This window comes from Danio aesculapii, chromosome 1, assembly GCF_903798145.1.
Source record: "Danio aesculapii chromosome 1, fDanAes4.1, whole genome shotgun sequence".
In the NCBI taxonomy this organism is placed as follows: Eukaryota; Metazoa; Chordata; class Actinopteri; order Cypriniformes; family Danionidae; genus Danio; species Danio aesculapii.
The window spans coordinates 39936836-39958021 of record NC_079435.1 but is presented as its reverse complement, the minus strand read 5'-3'; the positions used below and the strand labels follow the sequence as shown (position 1 = coordinate 39958021).

Sequence of the window (21186 nt, the reverse complement as noted above, 5' to 3'; positions counted from 1 at the left end):
ATATTAATTGAAACCAACTTGCCCAACAAAAGCTCTAGCATGTAGTTAACAAATCGACTGAATTATGACCTATTTATATGCTAAAGCGTGTAATGGTATGATAACACTAATCTACAATAATTAAAAAAGGTTTTCACATATTCTTATTTAGTGACAACTTTTCTTTTACGTTGTGAGCATTCTATGACTTTTAATTTAGAAAATGTGATCAGTGTTGACACATTCTCAATATCTTAAAGCCAAGATTGAACCTTACACTGTTAATTATTTTTGTAAATTACACAGCATTTAACTGTAATATGAAGTGTATTTTACTGTAGGACAGTTGTGCAGTAAGTCACTGTATGTTTAAATATGCATTGTGAGAATTACTGTATATTTTACAGTAAAAATATCCAACACTACATAAAGAACAAGATAATTGGTGCTGTACATGTAAATACTGTATTTGTGCTGTAAAAGATTTACAGTAAGTAAGTACAGTAAGACAGGGGTTCCCAAACTTTTCAGCCCGAAATAACAATTCTAGTGACTTGCAACCCCCACTATCCTTGGAGGTGGTTATAAACATACAAACATTGCACACAACTGTGCACACGCACCAATAGGAACTATATAAACACAAGCATATTGACAACACCAAAAAGCACAACAGTCTACCATAAAATTATTCAAGTCATTATTCATTTGCTTAATTTTATATTACCAGTTTTTTATTTGTATGTTGTTTATTTATGTTACTCTTAAACACTATTTGTATCTTCTGTAAGTTATGGATAAAATATGGTCATTTTAATAGTTTAATAACATTTATACAGTGGTGTAAAGTAACAAATTACAAATAGTCAAATTACTGTAATTGAGTAGTTTTTCCTCAGTAATTGCAATTTACTAAGTAGTTTTTTAAAAAATTATACTTTTTCTTTCCCTTGAGTACATTTTTTGTGCTGTATCGATACTTTTACTCGATACTTTTGACCTGCAGTCATTACTCTATTTTATTCTTGTCTATGGGGATTGACTAAGTGGAAAAATCAGATCTGTTATTCCCATTCAATCAGATTGCACATTGAAAGTAACAACCTCAAGATATAAGCACTTTTTAAATGCAGCATAGTGTTTGGAAGCATTAAAATTGTCCAAAAAGACGTCCAAATTCTTTACTCGCACTAACTCACTAAGACTGTTTAGACACTGATGAGAAGATGATGTTTACTGTATGACTAAATATAAATGGCTAAACGGCCTTAAACAATAACTTAATCCACTACAGAATGTTACGTTTACACATGCATCAGTAAACGCATCAGTCATTGACAGCGTGGACCTCACTACTTTTGAGTACTTTTAAAAGAGCTACTTTTTACTCATACTTTGAGTAATATTAACAACATATACCTTTACTCTACTTTCACTCTATTTTTGGACAAGTAATGGTAGTTTTACTTGAGTATGATTTTTCAGAACTCTTTCCACCACTGCATTTATAAAATATTTGGAAATCACCAAGCAACTCCTCCTCATTGTCACGCAACTTCCAATTTGGGAACCAATGCAGTAAGAGAGAGAGAACTTTTAAGCAGAAGTATTATCAAACGCCTATGACAAAGGTTTAATACTATACGACTAAAAACAATTAGGCTAAATGTGAATCTATTCATCTGAAAGGCACCGCAGCACCCACTGTTGACACCTTGCTTTTAATTAGCATGGCTGTTTCTGCTAAAACACCAACATGGTGCAAATATGCTAATGCAAGGCTACACTGCAAGCGAACGCATTGGTAAAACGTTCCATCAGCCAAGAGAGTGTCTGTTAGCATTAGAGAGAGCTGGATCGAACACGCTCAATGACCTGGACCCTTTTTAGATGATCAGCATTTCACCTGGTAAGATGCAAAGATCCTCAAGCACTATATCATTACTGTAGCAACTACAGAATTAAAACTGTTACAATATTAACATCCTGATGTTTTAGAAAAGCGTCTTAACTAGAGAAGCATCTTATCTGCCAAAAGTAGACTGATATTATTGTCTGTTTAGTTATTTCCAGACTTCAATATTGTGTAAAACATTCAACATCTTGGGTGTAGACTGCTGTTTATAAATGAGACATGTACTTCTTAAGGTACAAGCTGTTGATTTGTACTTCAATACAATTAATATGAATTAAGATCGCCTGAGAATATGTGAGAGAAACATGACAGATGTGTGTTTAAAAAGATTTAAAGTGCTTTTCTAAGACTATTTATTTATGCATATGCTTAAAGGTTATGTGATGATGTTGTCCACCCTGTCCCAGTAGTACTGTTATCAATGAGCCTGTCAAATTACTAGGCAGAATATTTCACGGTTTGGAGAAACAGAGGTCCTCCCTATAACTGCCAAACAGTCATACTCCTACACGCATACACCCAAACACAGACACACTAATCCAAACACACGTACACATACTGTACAAACACTCTTACAGTCCTCTTTTTTTCATTCTCATGAGTAATTCACATAGCTTGTGTCTACAGTATATGCGCCCTATGTGTGTGTATAGGCATTTGTCTCATGGAGGCTTGGAAACAATGCCAACACAATGCAGAACAGAAACAAATGATCAGATTTATAGTTCCTGTGTAAACATGATATATACACAAAGGAAAATGAGAGAGAGAGAATGTGGAGAGGAAGATTATGTGTGTAAATCTATGTTGGCACTCTTAAAACAGATTGCAAAAGGTCTTTTTTGTAGCAATGCCATCAAAGAATAATGTACAGTATAGTTTCCAAATAACATTTCTTACTTTTTAGTAAACAGTTTCAAACAGTTACTTTGTTCTTACACTCTCAGAAATAAAGGTACGCAAGCTGTCACTAAGGTTGTACCTTTTCAAAAGGTACACATTTGTACTTAAAGGGTCCATATTGGTACCTCAAATATTAGAACCTAAAAGTTTTAAGATGAACACTTTTGTACTTTTTAGGAACCAATATGTACCCTTAAGGTATAAATTTTTTTTTAAGTACAACAGCTTGCGTACCTTTGTTTCTGAGAGTGTAAAGTGAAGATTTTAATAATTTGAAGAACCTTTTTTAAAGGATGTTAAAAGTTCATGGAACCATAAATGGAAATACACTCTAAAAAATAAAGTGGTGCCATAAAAGAAACATATTGGTTGGCACAAAACTATTCTCTTTACACTAAAAAAAGATTTTTTAGGAACTCTTCACATACAGTTCTATGTTAAGAGATAATTTTTTAGTGTGAAGAGAATTTTATAACTCCAAATATGAATGAAAGTGTTTTAAGGATATTAAAGGTTCTTCGTGTAACCTTTTATGGCAAGAAGAGCCTTTATTTTTAAGAGTGTAAAGATCCATCATTATTAAGAGGGCATGTGAAAGAGGGAAGAACTGATCAATTTTACAAAATGCAACTGCATATCTAAACATTTGCACTGCCTTATGTGAAGTGTATTTATCTGAAGACAGTGTGAAGGCAAAATCATGGGACTGGCCATTTGATTCATACATGAAGATGTCAAGTTTAAGATGCATAAACATGCACCCCTAAAATGAGGTCCCAAAAGTTTTTTTTGCATTAACAAAGAATATACATTCCCTAAAGAACCTTTCAGAGAAAGTTCTTAAATAACCATTTTCACTTATGTAGAACAATTTAATAATAAAAAGAACCCTTCACAGCTTGAAGAACCTCTGCATATTATTGTTAAGGTCCCGGGTGAAACAATCTACACCAGTACTTTTTAAATCTTCCATATTAAATAACGAATGCAAACATAATACTGCACGAAGTAAATGCCTTGAGAAGCCACTGATTGTATTTTCCTAGATCATTTTTATTACGTAAGGATAAATTAAGACGTGTATTCTAATAACAAGAGGTCATCCGTTGATATATTTTGTCTGCCAGCTGTCAGCAGGTGAATTACAGGCTCAGATGGACTGGGTGAACTGAGTTTCACATCGTCTAAATTGATATAATAATAATTACATAAGAGATCGTAAAACGAGCAGCCGCGCTCTACCTGCACGGACGGAACGTGCGCGCGGAAAGCACGGGTTTATGACAGCGTAGCGCACGTGGCCTCGCGAGCCGCGGGATCATCCCAGGAGAAACAGAATTAAAGCGGGCTACATCATTTCAGCTGGGGAGGAGGGGTCGTTCGAGGCTTGCGAGAGATATTTCTACATTAGAAAAACAAATATATATATATATATATATATATATATATATATATATATATATATATATATATATATATATATATATATATATATATATATTACGTATTACATATATATATACACAAGAAAGGAGGCGTCGTTCTTGCTAGACTCAGTAAGTGACTCGCCAAGAAAAGCGATAATAAAGTTATATACAAAGAAAGTAATATGAATAACACGCACAACTGTTCACTCATCAGATCTCACTTTGCAGCACAGTGTGAAGTGCAAATCAGAAGTTTATGCTTTCTCCTTTGATCACCTCACGAGAACTGAGAGTGTTACAATTTGCACAAAATGTCTTACCTGCTTTGCAGGGATCCTTGTAGTCTATTGTCTCTGTTTTCTCCTCCTCATAATAATCATAACTGTCATCGTAATCTAAACAGCTGTGCACGGACACTTTGCAACAAAAAGTCAAGCCGGCCAGCAGGAGTGCGATGCAATGCATTTTACTGGTGAGTGCAGAGTAAAGGTAGTCCATCTGAGGTGTGAACGAGCGTGGGTCAGAGAGGAGTGTCTGGAAAAAGTCCGGCAGTGTGGAATATAGCGCTACACGCGCCGTGTGGACATCATCGCCTTCATTATCATCATTGGTCCGGTTCGACAGACGGGGCAGGACCGTCAGCGACGCGGCATCTCAGCTGGACGCCAAATGCATCAACATGAACCTCTACTACTACAGAAGATACCAGCTCACTCTTCCTTTCTCTTGCGCAGTCAGTTTTCCTGAAGAGGCACAGCTGCAATGAAAGTCAGTCTTTAGATGAAACAAATAAAGACACTGGAGGCAGGGGGTGTACATTTAAATTATTATTTAAATGAAGATGTTTAACATATTTAAATGAACTAAGCAGGATCTTTAAAGCATCTGAGTAGATAGATAGATAGATAGATAGATAGATAGATAGATAGATAGATAGATAGATAGATAGATAGATAGATAGATAGATAGATAGATAGATAGATAGATAGATAGATAGATAGAACAAGTCAGAAACTTTTTTTTACATTTGCATTATAATCCCAGGAAACTAGTTTACTTTAACAATGCCAAAAGATTTCACCCAAAACAAGCCGGTAGCTGTAAAAGTCACACGTTCACTAAAATTTGAGCAATAATCCGGCAAAAGCACTTTTCCCCGACGCCTATACAAAACTTCAGGATGTAAAGTAAGTTCCATGTAGGTGAGATCGTATTTAAAAACTGTTATAAATTCAATAGTTGCTTTATTAGGAGGTGACAGTAAAAGCGGTTGTGGTGTGACATTTAACAAACCTGTTTAACTCCCCTCATAAAGTAGGTCTCTCTCTCTCTCTCTCTCTCTCTCTCTCTCTCTCTCTCTCTCTCTCTCTCTTTCTCTCTCTCTGTGTGTGTGTGTGTGTGTGTCACATACGTCTCTGAACTAAAAGCAGTTTCTCAGTGTGTAATTTGCTGCGTGAGGCTGCTTTAATTTGGTCAGAGTGGACCTCAAAATAGCTGCAGCCTGCTGAAACAAGAAAGCCAAGAAACACTGGAGGATATAAAAGCGCAGGTTATATCTGAAGTATATATAGGCTATCATACACTTCATCCATTCACACATCTCAAGTAGAACGAATAAACTTCTCTCACCCAAGTTACTTTCAAAACGCCGAACGGACTCGTGAAGACAGCTTTGAGCTCGTTTATCCACTCTCATGTACTAATACAATTTAACGGTGATAACCCGGGCCCGGTCTCCTTTAACGCCTATTTACCTCAGGAGAGTTTACGGCGAAGCCTTTACGGTTTAATCGCCACGGTCACATTTGACAGAACTGAGCGCGCGACCTTTCTCGCACTCTCGCGCTCATGGAGCGTCCAAGTACGCGCGAGGAGACTCGAACCCTTGTCGCGCGCTACTTTACAAACACAAATAATAGACGCGCCGCAGTAAAACACCGTGGCGTCAAGCCTTGTTAAAATATGAGAGACGGTGCTTACCTCAGACAGAGAATGCCCTCAGGGTCTTGTGTTTTACAGCCTCAAAGCGCAAGCTCATCCTGAGTACTGCCCTCATATTCCCTCTCTCTCCCTCCCACTCTTCTCTCTCTCTCTCTCTCTCTCTCTCTCTCTCTCTCTCTCTCTCTCTCTCTCTCTCTCTCTCTCTCTCTCTCTCTCTCTCTGGAAACACTTCTTCTACAGCCACTGGAATATTAGAGTGCGCTTGCTGACTGGTACCGCTTATTCCAAACGTGCCCATTTCCCTAGAGATTAACGCGTCTCTCTCTCCTGACACACACATACACACAGATTAATCCCCCCTCCTTCACGGTAAGGTAACTGCGTGTTGACGTCACGCCATCAATGCATCAAGCTATGCCTCACTTGGAGAGAACTCATGCTTTGCACGACAGTGTTTGTAAACGCGCTTTAGTTCAAATTATATGAATGACCGCAACATGCATGAATGGCTGCTAGCAGGCCATGTGAGTGTCTCCAGACAATGAGTCAGAGAGTTGGAGGTAAACATGGCTGTGCAAAGATGTTTTTGTCAGGAGGGAATATCCTTGGATGGATGCACAAAGAACATGCTCTTAGGATTTGTGAGGGTAAAACATCTTAATAATTTGTAAAAAGGTTTAAAATAAAATCGTCAATTGTAAAAAAATAAATAAATAGCTGAGTACAATGTTTAGAGCTGTGATAGGAATATATTATATCAGTATAAAACAATGCAAATTAAATTGTATAGTGGTGGTGATAAAACATATCTGTCGCCACTGGCTTGCTTGGTTTGGGACTTGTGGGTCTGCGTATCGATGGATTTGCTCTTCAGTGTTTGGACTTTCAGCAGTGAAAATTAAATCACACTAAACTTCAACTCTGAAAACTGAACTAACACAGTTTCAATTTACTAGAGCTTCTATGTTAAGCTGCTTTAACACAATCTACATTGTAAAAGCATAGAAATAAAGATGAGTTGAATTGAATATTTGTTTTTATTGACATAAGTTTTTTTTTTTTGCTTAATACAACATAAGTCTTTGGTTGCTGAAATTAAAGCCTTTTTATAAGGTTAATTAAAGAAAACATGCTTTGAAACGGCATGCTTTAAAAGTGCAGAAGCTACTGTAAAGCTTAAATCCAGGAGCTTCTAATGCGTCCTGGGTCCATCAGTGTATTTTGGTTCAACTGAGCGTCAGTTTCTTGTTTGCCGTCAGTTTGCTGATGTTGAAGTTTAATATATGACAATATCTGAAATACACAATTGATTTGAGTTGTATCGTGTCTCAAACACAATTGTACACAAATGTAAAAACAGCATGTAATAGCTTAATTTTTTGTGACTTGATATGTTAATGCATAGAATAATGAAAACAAAAACCTAACATAATAGATCGTATTGGATCATCAATTAAAATTATCTGTAATTTTGTGGAGAAGAGGAGAGAGGTATCCTTAGCTGAACAGAGTTGGTAATACCTACATGGGTCGGACAATGAAACTGAAATACATGGTTTTAAACCACAAAACTTCATTAGTATGGTGTAGGGTCTTCTTGTGTGGCCAATACAACATAATTTTGTCTTGGAAATGACAGATACAAATCCTGCACAGGGGCCAGAGGGATTTTGAGCCATTCTTCTAGCAGAATAATGGCCAGGACAGTACGTGATGCTAGTGGAGGAAAACGTTTCCTGACTCACTCCTCCAAAACAACCCAAAGTTGGAGATGTTCAAATTCACTTTCATGTGCATCAAACCTTCATTACCACCTTCAGGATACAATGTTTGAACTATTGGGTGCACATGGTCCTCCAGAATGATTCGGTAGTCCTTGGCAGTGAAGTGCCCATCTAGCACAAGTATTTGACCTAGCGAATGCCAAGATATTGCAGCCCAAATCATCACTGACCCACCCCCATGCTTCATGCATTCCACAGTCTAGGTGGTAAGCTTCTTTGGGGCTTCTTCACACTGTAACTCTCCTGGATGTGGGAAAGATTTTCACTGTTGGCACCACTGAAACTGATGTTTGGCATTAGCAGAAGTGACCAAAGGTTTGGCTATAGCAGCCTGACCATGTATATTGACCCTGTGAAGCTCCAGATGAACAGCTTTTCTTCCATGTTCCATCACCATGGCTCTAGATGTTTTTTTACAATTTCACAATTATTTGATGTCTTGGTCACAGATGCACCAGTGAGACATGCACCAACAATTTGTCCTCTTTTGAACTCTAATATAATGTCACCCATAATGTTAAGTGCATTGTAATATTTTAAGCAAAACTGTGCAATTACTCTGCTAATAGACCTTCACACTCTGCTCTTACTGGTGGAATGTGCAATCAATGAAGTTTTGCCACCAGGCTAGTCAGATATAACCATGAAACCTTCAAGACTAAACTGACCACTCCACACAGAAATGAGCCACTGAGCCACAGTAAAGCTGCAAATGGACTCACTCTGCTGATGTCTCGTTACAATATACTGTACTTCACCCTCCAATCCAGTGCAGTTCGGATATACTCACCAGCTTCCCAAACAACATAAATGCAATAAATGTCCACATCTGCGTTTTAAGATTCAGATGCAGCTGTAAAATTTTAATTCACCAAACAAAATCAACACCTGTTAATCTCTTGCAAATTTCATTTGGCAGTGAAGGTGGTAGATGAGCATCTGCTATGTGAGGGAATGATCCTGCACACCACCACAGATATGCAACTACAAACAGGGGATCTTTACACCGGGAACATGCACTTTTACATTATTACATCACTTCATTCCTCAGTAACTCTTGGACTGGCTTGGCTCCAACAGCAAAACCCCTCCATGGAAAGAGAGTCAGATTATCCAAAAGTACTCCACATGTCATAGCAATCGTCTTAACAACTCTTCAATATCCAGTCAGAGTATATAATTAAAGGATGAACCAGTTCCTGGTGTCTTTATGCCCTCTAAATGTCCTGATCTTACGTAAGATTTTAACAAAATCCAAGGCACCAGAATTGTCTCTTCATCATATCAGTGACTGCGCCACTGAACCTAACATCACCACTTGAAGATTAAATCTTCCCCTTGTCACAACCTGAGCTTAAGACTATGAAGAAGTACACTGAGAAAGAACTCATTCATTAAAGAATTCATTAGGCTATCTACATCACCAGCATCTGCTGTGTTCTTCATCAAGAAGAATGATTGTGGCCTTGGCCCCTGCATTGTATACTGTGGCCTGAGCAACATTAAATGCCAAACTTTACCTTTGACTGCTGTCTTTAGAACAACTTTAGGCTTCTCTTTCAGCACTGGACTCAATGAATACTTGGTTATACCCTTCATTCTGGCCAACAATCTCACCTTATTTCAGTTCTTCACAATGTCTTTTCAGTCATGCTAGATTGCTGGGTGTTCTTCATAGATGGCATCCATATTTGCTCTAACACATAAGAGGATCACATACATCACGTGAGAACAGTATAGTGATTCATTGACCACAAGTTGCTTGCAAAAGCTGCAAAGTTTAAGTTTCACCAAACCACCACATCATTCTTGGGAATCAATTACATCACCAAATCACCACATCATTCTTGGGAAACAATTCTCACCACATCATATGTTAGGAGGGAGTCCCCATGCATGGAAAAAGGATAGATCTGTTCTGAACTGGCTGCAAACTACAAATTTATCTAAGTTACAGCAGTTTCTGGGATGAGTTATTTTTCATAATGTTTTAATAGCAACTTCAGTTCTGTAGTATTCTCCCTAACATCCTTGATCAAAAGAAATATCCCCATCTCAAGTGGTCAACTGCATCGCAGCAGGCTAGAGCTCAAGTCACTTTTCACGTCCACTCCCATTCCTTGTCACCCTGACCCACCCTTAAAACGACCCACCCTCCTACCAGAGTCTTTAATCCTGGCCCCAATTCAGTGGGACATCACAGCAGTACTTTTCATGTGTCATTTCTTAAACCTACTTGGCGTCTGAGAGTGAAGGATAAGGTAAAGACTGGTGATGGAAGCCTTCATTTTGGTAAACGGTGAGAAGACGTACCAAGTTCAGGACCTACTTGATTCCGGACACTGGTCTGGTGTTGGTCGGTTGGTCAGTCAGTAAGTCAGTCAGTCAGCCAACAGCAGCCTGTGGTAGATTGACGTGAGAACAGTGGGTGCAAATGGCACTCGCAAGAGAAATTTGAGATCTGAAAAAGCATACAGAGGTGGTCCACCTCATAGTGGTGGATTCGCGAAAACAAAAACTGGCAAAAACAAACGTATCTTCTGGAATGTATTTTGCTCTTTCCAGAAATGTATATAGGTGTACATAATCAGAATGAGCCTGGGTTGATTGTATCCAATATGTGTATCTGTGAAATTGAGTAATTCTATCATTTATATCACTTTCCAAAAGAGTGCATGTCAAATGTTACTTATCATGAGACAAGTTTTCTTATCAATCTAAAAGTAGGACAATCTACCCAGGTTTTTGAACACATGGTGCTATCATATGCTTATTTATGCTTATAGTAATGATCATGTTTCACTAGTTCAAATAAACTACTTATCAGATAAACAAGTTAAAACAGAAAATTAAATATATTAATATAAATTTGGCGATGCCACCTGTGCTGTGGAGGTCACATATACAGGAAAAGTTACTGTCACATACTACTCAGTAATAGTAACCATAGGTTATCAGCTTATAAACTTAAAATATTGAATTGCTGTACTGAAATCTCAGTACTCCAGGACCAGAGGTCTGTTTCAGGACTTTAATGGATGACACCTGATCCACAGCAACCTCAGCAGCAATCCAGTGTTCATTGGGATGAAGGCAAAAGTGAAAAAAATCATTAAATAAAGAGGTGATTAGCATGGATTTGGTAGACTGACTGACACAGACTTCAGTTTGACTTGGCTTTGACTAGTTGATCCCTAGCATAGACTTAAATAAAACTTTTATCCTCTTTAATTTAGAAATTAACTCTCCTAAAATGAATATTAAATGCATATACAAATTGAAAATTATTTCTGATTTTTGTAAAGATGCCACTAGCAAGAGTTACTGGTTTTCTACAAACACTGTATCTTGTATTGGGAAATAAACCATTTTAGTTGTAGCTTCATAAATCTAATAGTTCAAATTTTATATTGTTATAATAATAATATTGTTATTATATTGCCGTTTTTTATACAATACAGTTATAATATTGTAGTCTTATAAGGTTATATATATCTTCACATTTCTGTGAGTAGTACTGCTTTGCTATTGCAATAAAAGCCCCCTGAACTAATTTAGGCACATAATTAAACACATTTTCAGTTGTTGTTGTTTGTTTGTTTTGAACAAACACATTGTCAGTTTCTTGTAAAATATAGAGATGTAAAGGTTGTGACACATCAAGTCCACTGTCAGCTATTCATCAATGTTGAGCTGTCACTGGACCCCCGTCATCCCAGTTTTTGTTTGTTGCATAATGTTAAATCTAGTTGAACCACAGATGGTGGCTTTTCAGTGAACTCTTAGTAAACTATTGAACATACAGTAGCATCAGTAAAATAACTCATTCTGATTGGCTTTTTAACTTAGCAAACCAGTTAGCAAATAGGTACAATAATTTTACAAAAAAAAAAATGAATACTTTATTCAACAAAGCAGCTGAGCAGATATGGACTAAAATATGGCAAGTGAGTCCAAACCATACATGTACACACACACACACACACACACACACACACACACACACACACACACACACACACACACACACACACACACACACACACACACACGCACACACACACACACACACACACACACACACACACACACACACACACACACACACACTAGACCCTTGCATGGGCCAAAAACCCAACTCTGGTCCATGGAGCCCCAACTCAGCCAGAACCTGACAACATCTGCAATATTTCAGCACGAACTTGACCTGTAGCCAACATCAATATAACTTTAAGCTATCTGATGCATTTCCATTACAAATTTGCACAACAACTCTTTAGCAACATTGTTATGCAACTAAAACTCATCTTTGCAAGATAAGTCATTCCAAAGATTATGGGGACGGATATTAGGTATACTCATATCGCAGTCAACGCACTATTATTTTTCAGTGAAGGCATCTATGTACAGTATATTATAATATTTAATGACAAACCAGACAAGGGTAAGCCCTCTATACCCCAAAATTGAAAATTGCATTAATAAAATATGCAGTGGGCAAGGGGGGCTGCACGGTGGCGCAGTGGGTAGCACATTCACCTCACAGCAAGAAGGTCGCTGGTTCAAGCCCCAGCTGGGTCAGTTGGTGTTTCTGTGTGGAGTTTGTTTGTTCTCCTTGTGTTCTCGTGGGTTTCTTCTGGGTGCTCCGGTTTCCCCACAAGTCCAAAAACATGTGATATAGGTGAATTGGGTAAGGTAAATTGTCCGTATGTATGTATGTGTGTGTATGAGTGTGTATGGATGTTTCCCAGTGATGGGTTCCAGCTCTAAGGGCATCCGCTGCGTAATACATATGCTGGATAAGTTGGCAGTTCATTTCGCTGTGGCGACCCCTGATGAATACTAAGCCGAAAAGAAAATGAATGAATGAATAAAGGGCAAGGACAATCCCGGAACACCTCCCTAGGTACCTATACCTATAGCCCATATTCCCAGAGCACACCCATTGAGTGCCATGAGGGACATGGTCAAACGCCTTCTCTAAGACCAGAGAAGTGGACTTGTTGGGCATACTCCCATAAACTCTCAAGCACCCTAGTGATGGTAAAAAACTAGTCCAGTGTTCCATTCCAGAGGTTCTATTAAGAGCCAGATTCTTCTTTCCAGTACCCTGGCATAGACTTTTCAGAGGAGACTGAAAAGTGTGATCACCTGTTATTGGAACACATCCTCTGGTTCTTTTTCTTAAAAATGGGAACCCAGTCCTGGGGCACTGTCCCCGATATGCACACGATGTTGTAGAGGCATATCAACCAAGACAGCCTCACTCCATCCAGAAATTTGAGGGACGTCATCCACCCCCGCAGCCTTGCAACAGTGAAGCTTGCAGACTACCTCAATGACCTCAACTTGGGTAATGGATAAGTCAACCCCAGTAGCCCCATCTCTGCTTCCTCAAAGAAAGTTTTGGTTGGTTAGTTGGATTGAGATCCTCATTCCTTCCACCGTCCAAAAAAATCCTCAGTCGAGGTCAACAGCCATGCACTTTCACTATAAAAAGTGTACGAACTGTACGAATTTACTCTTTAAATGAAAATAAAAAAAGCAGCTAAGTGTTTTCTAGGGTGCTTTCACATTCACACCCAGGGCTGTTTGATGTCAGAGTTTGATTCATTTGGCTAGTATGAACACAATTTTCTGAACTTGGGTGGAAACCCGTAAACTGTACACAAGTAAAGCTGAAAAAGGTGTCTGAGGTATGAGTCATGCAAACTCCATTGTGGTTCACTTCTAATGTAAATGCAATTGTACTAAATCATGAAAGTGAACTGCTCACTACATCAAACAAAGTAAAACTCTCATTTTTTAAAATGTGTTTTAATGTGCAAAAAAAAAAAAAGAATTCAGTAAGGGGCCAATTCTTTTTCACACCACTGTACATAACACAGCATGTATTATAGGCAAAAGAAAAGGAGAACAGATATACGAGTCCAAGTCTTACCCAAGTGTGACCTGTAAAAAAGCAAGCCATCAGGACTACAAGTAGAGTTCTGCCCAGCCTCCTACTCCCCCCTCCTCTGTCACTGCCAGTCAGTCCATCATCCTTTTATCCACCGGCTCCTAAAGATACCTCAGCTCACACTTAGCATGCCAAACTTGTTTGTAGGTGAGCTTCAGGATCTCCAGTTGCCAGCTATCTTGGGGTTGCAAGATCCCCTGTCTTTGCCTCCAGCCCTTTGATCCATTGGCTCCATACTCCCTCATCTCCACTTGGCTCATAAGCCAAACAACTCTTCTGGGCTCCACTGCTCTCCAGATCTATGGTGTCACCCTGGCTATTCATCTCATCCTTTACAACAGTGATCCAACTCCACTGGCTATATCTATCAACTGGTGGAGTCTACCACATTTACACCATGGCTTCTCCCTCCCTCAACACCACCGTAGGCTGGACTCCAGGTCTTTGTATGTATCCTTCATCTTGGCTTCTGGTACCTGGGGTACAATGTGACATGCCTGCCATGTTTGCTGTTTTTTTTTTTGTGTGCTTGTTTTATTTTATCTTCTCGTCATCCCGTTACTTTCATTGATAATTTAATGACACACCTGTCCCCCTGTGTTGTTAAACATTCATATGTGCATTTAAGTGCCTATGTTTCCTTAGTTTGTTGCCTGGTCTTGTTTATGTTGATACATTTTGTTTGAATTACTTGTACTTAAAGACTTTGCAAGATTAATCTTCATTCTCGTATGCTTCTACACAGCAGTGAGAACTCCTGGCGAGGAAAGTTTTATCAACGAGACTTGCCCAGTCAGCAACAATGTCCCACTCTGTGACCTATCGGACACGCCCACCAAGTTCATTTTAGATGGATGTGCTTTGATCTGTGGTTCACAGAGCCACCATTCCAGTGAGCCTCAACACCTCCGGCAATTATTAAGAGACAATTTCCTTTGTTGTTTTTGTTCTCTGTTAATTCCTGCACTGTTGGGGCACCCTTGGCTTGACAAACATAATCTCCAGATAGGTTGGGCAGAGGCATCTATTATGTCTTGAAGTCTGTGAGTCTGTCTGTCACCAATTGACCCTGACACCCAGCCTACCTTCTCCCTGTCCGAAAAGCTTTCACTCTCAGCCACATCACTACCCTATCAATTTCTGCACTCCCCAGGCAAATAGTGAACATTTTCGGGAAAAGTTACATACGGATTTTTAGATTAGATTAAATTAGATTCAACTTTATTGTCATCACACATGTACAAGTACAAGGCAACGAAATGCAAGTAAGCAACGAAATGCAAGTAGGCAACGAAATGCAAGTAGGCAACGAAATGCAAGTTTTGGGCATAAAGGTCTGCATTATACATAAAAAGAAATTAAAACAAAGCCTGCAAGTATAAACAATAGAAAGTTTGGATTATTTGAACAAGGGTGTAGAATTGGCATGGATGTAGGGGCAGTGTCCCCACCAATATTCACCAATTACTGAAATGTCCCTACCAATAATTTAATTAACTTCAAAATAAAATAATGCTCTGTCAACCCATAGTAACCCACACGTGCACCAAGTCAAGTTCGCTACTATTCCACCGTAATACTATTAACGAAGGCAGTGCAATTAATAAAATTCAGTTTTGATTTTGGCCTCCATGATTAAGAAAAACAATAATCGGGATAATACCGTTAAATTGCGTCACACACCTCTCTAAATTTCTCTACATTCATACCTCCTCAAACCCCAACTGCAGTAAAATCATGTAAATTGACATTTGCAGCATGGAAGGGGATTGTAATTTGTATTATTAAGTGTTTATTTATATTATTAAATATTTTTTTCATGTTTTTAAAAGCACGAAACTGAATTTGTGCCGTTCAATGCATGCACTCTAGTGATGTATGTCCCCACCAATGTCAAGAGCGAATTTACGCCCTTGCATTTAAATAGAATTACAATGCTACAAATTGATTTCCTAATAGATAATTCACAAAAACACACAATCTGTGGCATCTTGAACAAGACAATAATGCATTTATGAAATTATAAGAGACAATTAACATTAAATCATTCATTGTTTATCTGGGTCTCGAGGCTATAAGTTTTAAGTAAGCTAGTCTTACCTCTCATTTTCCGAGTCCTCAGACTGTCTGTGGTTACTGCCACATCAAATCTCCATATACTAAATTTATGTGGGCTATCCTGGTCTGTTTCCAAAAATTTATTTATCAGTCTTGAGCCCTCGCATTTTTACTCATCTGTTAAGCAAGTTAAAGCACAGTTGATTCATATGTCCTGCCTTTATGGGTATCTGCTATCTGTTCAGCTTTCAGCGAGAATTGTACCTTAAGCTAATGTGTGACCGACTAAAGACATCTAAATAAATCAAAAAGAGTAAATGGTGTCACATGATAAATAATAAAAATTAAAGAATGCTCAAGCATACCTTGCAGAGGTGGAGATCACACAATTTTACCACTAGCAAGGCATATCTAGATAAGCTCTCTTGATACTTTCTGATACCAGGCTCATACTGGAAATCATGATGGATTCCTAATCCTAGGCTAAAATCTGAGGTCTTTGATCATTGGTTTGACATGTTCACAGAAAGCTGATTAATCACCAACAACAATTGGAATTTCTTAATTCTGAAAATTTCAAACACTGCAGCAGTGTGACTTCTCTTATAATGAACATCACTTAACCTGATGATCCAATCAGTGCAACTACTGCATCTCTGGGGGTTTTATCAAGGCATGCTATGAGTTGAATTAATGCTGCATATTGTTTACGCTTGCCTAGAAACACAGGTAACTGAAAATGACATGAAACGATGGCGTCAAAGTCTAGATGAGTCTTGGATGTGTCTGTGTTTGGTGTCAGTCTGACATTGGGACAGTGTGACATGGGGATCATGTTCGTACAATCTGACAGGCTACAATTGTAAAGGATTATTAAAAATGGCACAGTGTGAACCTAGCTTCAGAAGCTTTAGAGCTTTTTTGATGTAGATATTAAGTTACTTTTAAGTTGTCAGATCTAGCAAGTCAAAAACAAGATATGTGGTGGCTCAGTGGTTAGCACAACAAGAAGGTCCCTGGTTTGAATTCCAGTTGGGGAAGGAGGCCTTTTTTTTGTGGAGTTTGCATGTTCTCCCAGTGTTTACATGGGTTTCCCCTAGGTGCTCTGGATTCCCCCACAGTCCAAAGAGATATGGTATAGGTGAATTGGATAATTTGGCCATAGTGTGTGTGTGAATAAGGCTGTGTGTGGGTATTTCCCAGCACTGAGGGTTACATAAGCAAGTGCACTCTCAGGGTTTGAATGTGGCAGGAAGGGTAAAACATATGCCAGGGTAAGTGACATTATTTTTGGTATGGCAACCCTTGATAAAGAAGGCAAAAGTCTAAACTGAATATTTTTTCTGTCTCAAAAAAAGAATTTTTAAGAAAATGTTATTACTTTTTAAGAAAAGTCATAAAAATGACAGTGTGAATGCTGAGATACAATGTATAATTTCAATCTGAATCCGACAAACCAAGAGATCCAATCTACAAGTGTGAAAACACCCATAATTTCATTTTTACATGGCCCTCATCCTTTGAGGAAAGTAAATCCTAATACTTTGTGTGTGACTTGGCTAGCTTCATACATATTTAATGAGCTGTTGCAGTGTGTGGCCTACGTTTTGATGTAATGTTTCACAAATTAGCAAGTTAAAAGACAGAGGAAGACATGGACTGCTTTAGTGCCAGAGGTGAAGTCTGGTACACACTGTACGTGTAAGTGGGGAGTGAGTGACCATGCCCTTTGACCCCATGTGTGACCTCAGTTCTGGAGTGTAGTGGAGTCCTTCTGTGAGTAAACACACATTCGGCCAACGGGAAGAGAGGATTTCCTCTGTTTAAACACTGTGTGTGTGAGAGTGTGTGTTCCAGGAGTGAGGAGACAGAAGAGAGTTCAGTGAAAGGGATGTAGTGAGATTTGAATATTTTCACTGTTTCTTTGCATTAAAACCTCTAACATGATGCATACATTTTCTTATTTCATACAGACCATTTCAATGTGGTCATGTCATTGGCCCCTGAACATTTCCTGCTTGTTATTAAACTAGTTCATAATTGTAACAAGAGGCAATTCAATCATAACTTAATTTTAAAACAGCTATCATAACGTTTTTTATAAATATGTGGCTCTTTTTGGATTCTCGGAAGCTATAGAAATGAAAAATGTATCACTCTCCTTATCCATTAACCAGAGATGGATTCTGTCAGTTGTTCTAAATGCTGCAAAAAACAATCCTGAAAATATGGCTGGATCCATCTGCTCCTGCTGATCCATCCTGGAGGCTCTATCTACTGGACATTATTAGTTTAGAATACACCATAACCAAAATAAATGGTGCCAGTAAATTTTTTTTTACAATTTTGGTCGAATATGAGAGGGACTGTATCAGATATGTTTCAATCCTGACTTTGTACATATTATTATGGTATTACTTTTTTTTTGGGAGGGGGGGGGGGTGTAGATGTCAGGCTTTGTTCAAAGTCAAAATGTTTAATAAAAAAAGAAATAAAAAATGTAAAACAAGAAGTACATTGGGACCATTGTCCTTGTTTACATCCCTCAAAATGGTTTATAGAATATATAATGTCTTAATTCACTAATTTCCACTTGCGTACAGTACTAGGAGGAATAGTAGACAATAAGAACAATAAAATAGAAAAGAAAAGCCCACAAAGTCAAGGATTTACAATGAACACAACATAAACTGTTTCTGTGCATGCGTAAGATAAGGTTAAATAATTCCAAAATTGTGTATATTTTATATAAGTATATAAAGCAGTGCAATTAAAGGATTTCAAGGCAACAGAACAGCTGCAAAAGGAGAGATAGAAAAAACATTCAGCTGTTAAACGTGTGTGCTTGCACAGAAATGTACACTTACAATTACACGAGGCACCCAATCGAGTCATATAAGAAAGGAGCTGAGCTTTCAGCCTCGTACCAGCACACGGAAATCACCATGCTGTGATTTTCCTTAAGTAAAGAGTGTATGTGTGTGTCAGGAACTGGTGTCTCTTTGAGTCTGTGTCTCTGGCTGTGTGAGATATGTTTCCTCTCCAGAGTGGAAGTGCATTATGATCGGCTTTGCAGAGTATATGTGTGTGTGTATTCTGCAAGTAGTTTGTGACAGAATGGATTTATAAGCAAACATATATTAACAAAAGTTAAAGTGAAATACTGAAGTTAAAACGGTAAGGAGTATAAAAAGGCTTAAAGACATTATTAGTGCTATTAGTTTAATGTCATGTTAATGTTTAATGTAAATAATTCTAATGAAATTATGCTAAATTCACACATTTTACTCATCATGCATAGATATTCATTTTACAAATAGTGTGTTTGGATGTGTGTTTGAACTCACAGGTTCATGTGCAGCCTGTTGCATTTTTTCTCTACCTCCATCACCTCAGTATGAAGGTGTGGACTGCTCCAGATAAGATAAGCAGTATGGTGGGCCAAACCACTCGGGCTTTGTGGACAGGGGCAGATTGGACAGCTGAGGTGGCAGCGCCAACAGGAAATGGCCCCCTCTGAAACAGGAAAAGGACGTGAAGAGTGTTTGTCAAAGGATACTGAGAGGATTGTTACATAAACTAAAGGAGCTTCAGTGTGTTTAGGTTGGTGTGTATATTTTTTGCCTACTTATAAAGACTGGGTTTTGCCAATTGTCCTTGCAAATACAGCAAATAAAACAGTTATAGAGATTAATTAATGCTTTATTTCATGCTTAAAGTGCCTGGATTTGTTAAATACAACAGGTTCATTCTGAAAACGTAGCCCTATATACGTTTCTGAAGATGGAGAATTATGTAGCCAGAAGTACGTATGGATGCATTTCGTCTTTAAAACGAACACTACGGGACAGTATGACCCTGTTGTGTTTGTCGCTCACCAACTGACTGCTTACTTCCATATGGACAGCTTTCCCACTGTTACCAGTTTGTCCAGTAGCTCGCCATGTACGTCAGCAGACTTGAGACACTGAGAGAAATTGACCACGATGACAGGGTTTAAGTCCGGTGAAGAACGGTTCCAAAAAGCAGGCAAAAGAAAAACAGAAGCCAAAAAATAAAATAAACAAGTAAATAACAGGGTAAGAATGTTGGGTTGTGAAATGAGGTGGGTGAGACAGTCGATCGGTCAGCAAGTCAGTCAGTCAGTCAACAGTCCGTTGACAGCAGGTGCGAATGGCAATCGCAAAAGAAAAAGCGTACACAGCAGCCTCTGGTGGATTCGCAAAAACAAAAACTGCCAAACACTTAGCTCCTGGGACGTATTTGGCACTCTCCAGAAGTGTATATAGTGGTACATTTTCAGAATGAGCTTGGGTTGAATGTATACACATCTGCTTTGTTTTAGAGATAAGGCCTGTTCACACAAACAAAAACTGTAAAGATGAGTATAACAATAACGAGGTCTAAAAACAAACAGCATTCTGTTTATGATAAGTGCTTTTGTCATCTGGTTTTTGGATTGCTCAACTTCTTTAAAGCAGGATGAATTCTGATTGGTTTTCAGTGTTTTTATCACCCTTCAGTTATAAAAATTCTTCTAAAAGTGATCTTTTTCTTTTTAGGAACACTCCACTATTGTGAAAATAGCCTCATTTTACATCTAACAGTTGAGTTTTATAATTTTTTAAGTCCATTCAATCCATCTGCCAGTCTGTTGGGAGCTTTTTTAGCTTAGCTTTTAGCATAAATCCCTGACTTGGATTTGACCATTTGCATCTTGCTAAAAAAATGATCGAAGAGTTTTGATAATTTTGCTATTTACACATTGACGCTTCAAAAGTTACATCATGTACTAAAACTGATCAAGGAACTTTGCTGTCACGCTGAAAAAAAAATTCAATCAGCACTTCATTCAAGTTCAAAACGTAGTTAATTATAAATGTTTTTGATTAAGAGCTCAACTCTTTTTACCAATGTAAAATTTTAAGGTTACTTTGGCCAGTTCATGCGTATTAAACAGAAACTCAATATGCTTTGTTGTTTCATGGACTTAAAAGAATATTGTTTATAGCAAATAATTTATTTTTCATTAACTCAAGTGATACCCACTTTTTTTTAATTAGATGAATGAACATTTTATGGGAATTTTTGGTTTGATTAAAGCTATATCTTCTTGTTTAGAACAAAAAGAGAATTTAAATTAATTGACTTTCTTCATCAAGACAAATATGCTTTGTACCAAGTTAGATAAAATTGTTCTCATGAACATAGAAAATATAG

The 21186-nt window shown here is 38.0% G+C and overlaps 1 protein-coding gene across 1 annotated transcript in view; it reads right to left on the bottom strand.

Moving 5' to 3' along the window:
* Positions 1-6251, bottom strand: part of tll1 (tolloid-like 1) — a 97456-nt gene extending 91205 nt beyond the window's left edge. Inside the window, exons 1-2 of the mRNA XM_056460356.1 lie at positions 6205-6251; positions 4545-4981 (exon numbers count right to left, since the gene is read on the bottom strand). Coding sequence (XP_056316331.1) covers positions 4545-4722 — 178 coding nt within the window. The 5' untranslated portion in view covers positions 4723-4981; positions 6205-6251. The remainder of the gene's footprint in view (positions 1-4544; positions 4982-6204) is intronic.
* Positions 6252-21186: the final 14935 nt, after the last annotated feature.